Consider the following 7,521-nt stretch of genomic DNA (forward strand, 5'->3'; position numbering starts at 1 on the left):
GAGCAGGTATTTTTTTTTTTTTTTTTTTTGCGTGATATATTGATATTTTCTGATACTGTGCTCTTGTGGTTTTGAGGATTCTGCTTGTTTAGTTCTGGTTTTTGAGGGGGAGAGGAAGAGTTTTTGTCTCGTTCTGTTTCCTTTTGTTCGGTATATTGACTCGCGAGGCTAAATGTAGTTAGTTGGGGATGATCGTGATAAGATTGCTGGAATCTGAATTTTCTTCTTTACCTGGTTTTTCTTGTGTAGAGGTTCTTGAAAAGCCAAAAGCGCAGGTTGGTTTATTGAAGTCGCTCTACAAGCGACTGGCTGAAATTCTTCGTGAGAGCCCTGGTCTTTACTATAGGTGAGACAACTAGTCATGATCTCCCGTTTTCTTGGTTTATCCTTTCGCGATTTGAACTGCTGTGGATTTTGATTTTTTGCAAGTTGCTTGTGCCTTTATTACCTTTTCATTTAGGTACCACGGAGACTGGAGGAGTGAGACGCAGACAGCTGTTTCACTGCTTGCTTTTATTCATTGGCTAGAAACAGGGGAACTTCTTTTGCACCCCGAAGCTGAGGAAAAACTTGGGTGTATGTATATTGCCATTGTATTTTTTGTTTCTGTTCACATTTGAAGTACTCGAGTTTAATGAACTTAATAGGATACTTTCTCTTCGGGAAGTTGTTAAAAATAACGACCCTCTACATTGGGATGATATTGTTCACTTATACTTTGAGGGTAAGCTCTCATGGTTTTGGTTTTGGTTTTCCCAAAAGGTCTCATATGAATGGAGATGGTGTTCCTTACTTAGAAACCCATGATCTTCCCTTTAATTAACCAAGGGACTACTCCTCCCAATAATCCTCAACAATTCTCCCCTCGAACAAAGTACACCATAGAGCCTCCCTTGAGGCCTCCTTCTCCGAAGCCCTCGAATAAAATACACCCTTTGTTCAACACTCGAGTCACTTTGACTACATCTTCGAGGATTGCAACTTCTTTGTTTGACACTTGAGGATTCTGTTGACATGGCTAAGTTAAAGGCATGACTGTGATACCATGTAAGAATCACGAACCTTTGCATTGGTACAATATTGTCCATTTTGATTGTTTCTACACTTGAGGATCCTATTGACATGACTAAGTTAAAGGCATGATTGTTATACCATGTTAAGAATCACGGACCTTTGCATTGGTACGATATTGTCCACTTTGAGCATAAACTCCCATGACTTTATTTTTTGTTTGCCCAAAAGGTTTCGCACCAATGGAGATCGTGTTCCTTACTTTTAGACCCATGATCTTCCCCTTAATTAGCCAATGTGGGACTATTCCTCCCAATAATCTTCCATAGTTGTGTCATCTTTGAATAATCTAACATCATGCCTTTGCCCAGATTTCCTCAACGAATTCTAATAATTAAGAAATTGTTTATTTTCTCACCCAAAACAACCATAATGCCTTTGCCCAGATTTCGTAGCCTATCTGGAAGTGGAAACTGAAAGCAACTTGCTGAAGAAGAGCACCCTTACTTTTGTCCCAAAAAATGCTGTCTGTGTCATGCATTTTTACTACTTTTTTGCTATTTCACCTCAATATTGAAATGTAACCGTACTTTTTTAACCTTACCTTGTAATTCACCTCAACATTTATTTACTTTTAAATTAGATTCTAATTCATACTTTGCCCAAATAAGTGTTCTCTGTATCAATGTTTTCACCAGTATGGAACAGAGGGAACTGTAATCTTATGCATCACTTTTGCTGTTATTGAATTGTTCGTGATCTCATAATTTTATCTATGCTATGCCTACCTACTTAATATCTACTCCGAAATGACGAAGTTGGAAATCAACTCATTTTATTTTTTGTCTAATTGCAGTAAATGAATCTGATTTCACTTTGGATGTTGAAGACTATCTTATTGGTGAGTTTTCAATAATTTCATATTTCATATTTCTTACTTCAAGTTTCAATGAGACGTAGAGAATAGAGACTATATTGGTTTTCAATGTTTACTAGACAAGCCTAGGCAATTACTTTAGCAGGGGTGAAGTACTGCACCTGACGGTGTTCTCTGGCAAGCACTTTCATTTAAATGGTGTGCTTTATTTTGTCTTTTAGTTTCCTTTTATTGCTTTTGCACCTCTACGAAGTAAAGGAAAGTTCCACATTTCTTAGTACTTTTGATTAAAATTTATTTTTCATTCATTATTTCTCGAAAATCCAAAGTGTTTTTATCACATAAAAACTTGTTTGTAACTTTTTATTTTCCAAATACAATGCTTTTTTGGCGTAGGCCCTTAGGTGAGCAAGGACCTAATTGCCATGGAGCATACCTTGTGATTTGTAAACAATGGTTACTTTTGCTTTCTGTGTATTTGTAGTTTTGTGACCTGTGGTATTTCTTGGAAGGAAAGAACCAGTCATTTCTTTTGTACATTGCCTTTTTTCTTTCTTTCTTTCCTTCTTGGTGGTGATATGTTTACCTAGATTCAAGACAATAAAAAAAGGGTGCACATGATCTTCCCACTGATAAAAGACCTAGTATGCTAATGGTTTGTTAACGCCGTTCCAACAGGAACTTTTATTCTTAATGGAGAGCATGGATACTTATCAGATAAGAATCTAAGCTCCAATGATTTGGAGACATGGCATAGGAGAATCTGTGATGTGATTGATTTAACTAAAGAGTACCACACCCAGAACTATGTTGGTTTGCTGATGAAATTGGTAGTTTATGCTAAGAGTTTTTTGTGTCTGCTTTTCATTCAACCGTACTCTGCAGTTCTGAATCAGTATGCTGTTTGTCCTACAATTCAACATTTTTAACCACGCTGAGTTGCTAATTTGGATATTTTGTTTAATTTTCAGGAATATGTTTCATGTCCAATGAATTGGTGAGAATTGTTAGAATTGCCGTTGATATTGTAACTTGAAGAAAATGAACATATCAGGAATACAAAAATTTTACATCATAGTTGAGGAAATATTCCATTTGAATTAGAATGTATCTATCATGCAGAGTTCTCTCATTTATAACTTGTAATAAATTTGATGTCAACTGTTTTGTAGCCACGATATGTTGTCAACCAAGTGACAGTTGGAGACTATGATTGTCCAAGAAAGGTGCTCAAATTTTTTACTGATCTTCATGCAGCCTTCCGTATGCTTAATCTTCGCAATGATTTTCTCCGCAAAAAATTTGATGGTACAGTCTCTACTTTTTTATATATATACACTTCATTTTCATTTCAACCACTCACTTTTTGGGATACATTATCACTTTTGGGGGGCTTCCATGGCTTCTTTTCTGCTCCAGTTTCCACAGTCAAAGCGTGGGGTTTCACCCTGCATCCAAATCCTTGATATGATTTTCTTCTTCCCATGATTTTCACAGTCATTTCATTGTCTCATATTGAATCAGGCATGAAGTATGACTTGCGAAGAGTTGAAGAAGTATATTACGATGTTAAGATCCGAGGTTTATCAGCAACTCGAGACTAAACCATGACTATTGTTGACTATTTTACAAGCTTCAGCACATAAAGGAAAAAGGGGAAATGGCCCCTGCTTGTGTTGATTATGTTAAAACTCAAAAATGTTCTAGGGTAACAAGTTTTTGTTTGGTATAAAGATAGAAAATGATACTTCTTGGTGAATGCCTTAATCTTGCAATGGGTCATTCTCCTAGGAATAGTGCTTATTGTTGCTGAGGTATTAAATTGCTTTTGAGTTGCTCCTTTTGTACTTGCGTTATTCGGTTTCATGTGATTGGTATCCCAATGTTTTTTAACTCTCAAATCATCATATATGTTTCTTAAGATTCTTTTTCAGGCTACATGAATGGATTACGAAGTAAATCGTGGCTCTTGCAGTGCAGCGGTGACGCCCCACCATACATGGGATGGTTTTTTAAGGTACATTTCTCAAAATTATTTATAGTTGAAATGAATTTTTTAAAAGCAAATGAAATTAGCTGTCTGAATGTCTGAATGTGAAAGGGCCACTGAAATTGTGATCGATAATGTGGGTGATGTAATTATTTTTTATTTGTTATAATCTATGAGGACTTTTAGATAGTAACATTCATTCATGAAATTTTTTTTACTTCTGGATTAATTTTCACTGAACGTTTCATTTTTACCTTCGGTTCACTCACTAATTGTAACAAGGAAAAAACGAACAATGTAAAAATGTGTTATGATATTGCTGAATTAAGTTAAATTTATATTTTTCAGCAAAAATAACATTATTTGATAAAAACACCTTTAATTGACGTAAGTGATTAAAAATTTGGTTGAAATTGAAGAAGAAACTTTATATACTTAAATAGTAAATACATAGTGATGATTCTTTAGCCATTAAATTGAAATATGATAGTGGTTTATGTTCTTGGTACTGTAAATACACCACGCTAAGAAAGTCTCAAATACTACAAAGAAATTCACGTAACTTACACTACGGAAAGAAAGTCTCAAATACTATAAAGAAATTTCAATCCAACAAAATCAAATCAAGATTACAAAAAGTAGGAAAACTCACCAATTCTCAAACCTTGTCATAAGACCACTCAACCCTCTATTTAGTATTCATCGCTCAACCCTCTATTTAGTATTCACCACTCAACCCTGTCTATTTAGTATTCATCACTCAACCCTCTATTCAATATTTATTGACCTTTTTCTCGATATTCATGTACGATAAAATGTGAACCATGTATCAAAGTCATAACGAAAAATAGAAATAGAAATGGTTGGTTGAGAAAAACCAAGCATTTTTTGTGCCCCTCACCAAAGTTTGTACATCCACATGTGGCTTGGACGGCGTGGATTCATACAAATTCGAACCTTCCACTTGAAAACCCGAAGTAGGTAAGAATTTAGATTCATCTTAAAATTTCTATTTACGATTCAATCCCATGGTTTTCTATTTCCATTTTCCTCCGTTCCAAAACAAACAAACAAATCTAATATTGATCAAAGAACTAGACACTGAGCACATGATGAGGTTGAACTCCAAAGGAGGGTGGACATGAGGCGATGTGCTAGCAAGAACGCTAGGCCCCACAAGGGGTGGATTGTAAGATCTCACATCGGTTGGGGAGGAAAACGAGGAATTCTTTATAAAGGTGTGGGTGGGTGTGAAAACCTCTCCCTTATAGATGCATTTTAAAAACCTTGAAGGAAAACCGAAAAGAGAAAGCCTAAAAAGAACAATATCTCCTAGCGATGAACTTCAGCTGTTACATTATAGATCCATAAATAAAACCGACTTGGCTTAGTGATTTCCTCGTCCAATAGTCTTCAATGATCCCAAAAACAACAGTTCAATAATTGATCAAAGTCCCCCACCCCCCAGAAAAGAAAAAGAGAAAACAACAAAGGGAAGCTTCCATCCTATTATTGATCATGTAGATTACTTCTTCTGATTCAGATACAAGCCCACAACAAGTAAATTAGTAGCACACAGCTTCCTTTGACAATTATCATGACCAGTTATACTACTAATGCCGGCACACTAACACACAAAACCTTCAATTCTTTCCCATAGTCAAGCCTATATATAGTTCTTCAATCTCCCATGCAGAATGGCATGTAAAACACTAAAAACAGACCCCTACAGTTCTATCTACATACCACAGATTCTTATGCCATTCTTAAAAACAGATGTCAGCAACGCATCCATCTGGGATGCATTTGATTGGTATCAAGTAATTTTGATGTAAAATATACACAAGTACAGAAGCAAATACCGGTGGATCCTACAAATGCAAAAATTCAAGCACAGAGCAATGAAAAATTACCAGCAAGCCATCGATTCACCATTATCTAACCCCCTCGATCAAGCCCTCCAGCTCTCTACGCCCAAACCTCTGTCCCTGCACTTTGGCATCCCTACACCTAGCAGCAAAGTAGAAGATTAGCCAAACCACCATGAAATACACCTCTCCCACTGACTGAAAAAACATGGCAACATGTTTCCCACAAACTCTTGCAAGTGCCCATCTCATGAAAGACCCACAACAAATGGCTTCCAAGCACTTGATTTGAATAGCTTGGTTTAGCATTGTGAGTATCAAATAACAACCTTCTGTCAAGATCTCTCTACCACTCCGCCTTGTATCCACAATCACAACCCATGCATCCACTGCAAAGATGAATGCAACAAGAGTATCTAGCAAAAACCAAGCAAACAGAAACCCAGAGATCTCTTTCTCATACCCACGAATCCATGGTGACATTATGGAAAATGGCATCAACTTCAACCGAACAAATAGCTTGAAAAATGAATATTGATCTTCAATTTCACCAAAATACCATAATCCAAGGAGCTGGGTTAGTGCATCTCGCACTGCCCATCTCATCAAGATAAACCCAGAAAGCCTCTTGAACCCCAATTTTGATCCATGCCATACCATACCAACAAATGAACCGAACCTCTGTGTTAGATCGTTAAGAACAGCGATGAACACAATGCCTGAAGCCCATGAATATGTGACAAGAAAGCCAAGCATCACCCAGATATATGCAGCAGATAGAAAACTCACAAAGAAGAACAGCGCTGCGGCGTCCCGACGACCAAGTTCCAATCCTTTGACGAAAAATTGCAAATCTACAAGCCTATCCATATCCTGATGAACATTTTCCTCTCCAAGTCTTCTATCGTTTTCTTCCTGATCATCAGCAGTTTCCTTATCATTAGCAAAAGATGAACTCATATCCTTGAATCCCACCCCCGGATGAACAACTTCCGAAACCCTAATTCCATCGTCAACGACCAGATCTGAGAACCCTGAGATCGAACTGAATTGGGTAAAAAACACGAAACTGGCGTTAGGTAGGTGATTCCGATTGGTCCCTAAGAGGCTACGCTCGTCATCCCCATCTCCGGAGAAGATATCGTCACCTAGGGTTCCGACGCGGGTAAGATGCAGAAAAGGCCGGCGACGCTGGCGACGTTGGCGATGGGCGACAGCCCCAGACATGGCAGGGTCCTCGGGGGACTGGAGGAGGCGTTGCTCCCCTGCAATGTCAAGGCGAGAAAGAAGAGCCTTAAGAGAAGGGTCGCGGTCGATGAAGGAGGTGACATATTGGGTGCCATTTTCAACGACAACGCGGAAGGAGAGGATGAGAAGGGAAAGGAAAAGGAAGGTGAAGAGATTAGATGTGAAGGAGGCGGTAGCTTCTTTGAGAAGCTGGGCCGTACTGCGGAGGTTATCGAGGCGAGGATGATTGTCGGCCATGTCGGGCGGGGGGTGTGGGGTTCGCCGGATACCTCTCGTCCACCACCGTAAGGGTGTGAGTTCCCGGCGCCGGAAACAGGGAATTAGCCGGCGGATGATCGGAAAACAGAGGGAGAGAGTTGAAATGGAGCAGAGTATAAGAGTGATTTTGATTCTCAAATTGTGAAAAAACTCAAAATAGGGATTAGACGACCTTCCAACGGTGGTGCCAATGGCATTGGCAATGAACAAAGAAATTTCCAGCCGTAATTTTTACGCTTTTTTTTTTTTTTTTTTTTTTTTTTTTTAAA

General features: G+C 38.2%; 2 protein-coding genes across 2 annotated transcripts in view; one reads left to right on the plus strand and one right to left on the minus strand.

The window, feature by feature from the left end:
- Positions 1 to 3,735, plus strand: part of LOC111498630 (translin) — a 4,307-nt gene extending 572 nt beyond the window's left edge. Inside the window, exons 2-7 of the mRNA XM_023149949.1 lie at positions 250 to 346; positions 461 to 576; positions 1,868 to 1,912; positions 2,860 to 2,885; positions 3,061 to 3,196; positions 3,413 to 3,735. Of these exons, the coding sequence (XP_023005717.1) occupies positions 250 to 346; positions 461 to 576; positions 1,868 to 1,912; positions 2,860 to 2,885; positions 3,061 to 3,196; positions 3,413 to 3,492 (500 nt within the window). The 3' untranslated portion in view covers positions 3,493 to 3,735. The remainder of the gene's footprint in view (positions 1 to 249; positions 347 to 460; positions 577 to 1,867; positions 1,913 to 2,859; positions 2,886 to 3,060; positions 3,197 to 3,412) is intronic.
- Positions 3,736 to 5,812: 2,077 nt separating this feature from the next.
- LOC111498833 lies at positions 5,813 to 7,231 on the minus strand. The gene has a single exon (XM_023150205.1). It carries the CDS (start codon positions 7,229 to 7,231, stop codon positions 5,813 to 5,815), a length of 1,419 nt encoding a protein of 472 aa, XP_023005973.1.
- Between the last annotated feature and the right edge of the window lie 290 nt (positions 7,232 to 7,521).

Source organism: Cucurbita maxima, unplaced genomic scaffold (genome assembly GCF_002738345.1).
Source record: "Cucurbita maxima cultivar Rimu unplaced genomic scaffold, Cmax_1.0 Cma_Scf00025, whole genome shotgun sequence".
Classification (NCBI taxonomy): Eukaryota; Viridiplantae; Streptophyta; class Magnoliopsida; order Cucurbitales; family Cucurbitaceae; genus Cucurbita; species Cucurbita maxima.

Bases quoted from the DNA above. Each gene is read 5' to 3' on its own strand.
- LOC111498833 (XM_023150205.1), bottom strand. From the start codon at position 7,231: ATGGCCGACAATCATCCTCGCCTCGATAACCTCCGCAGTACGGCCCAG.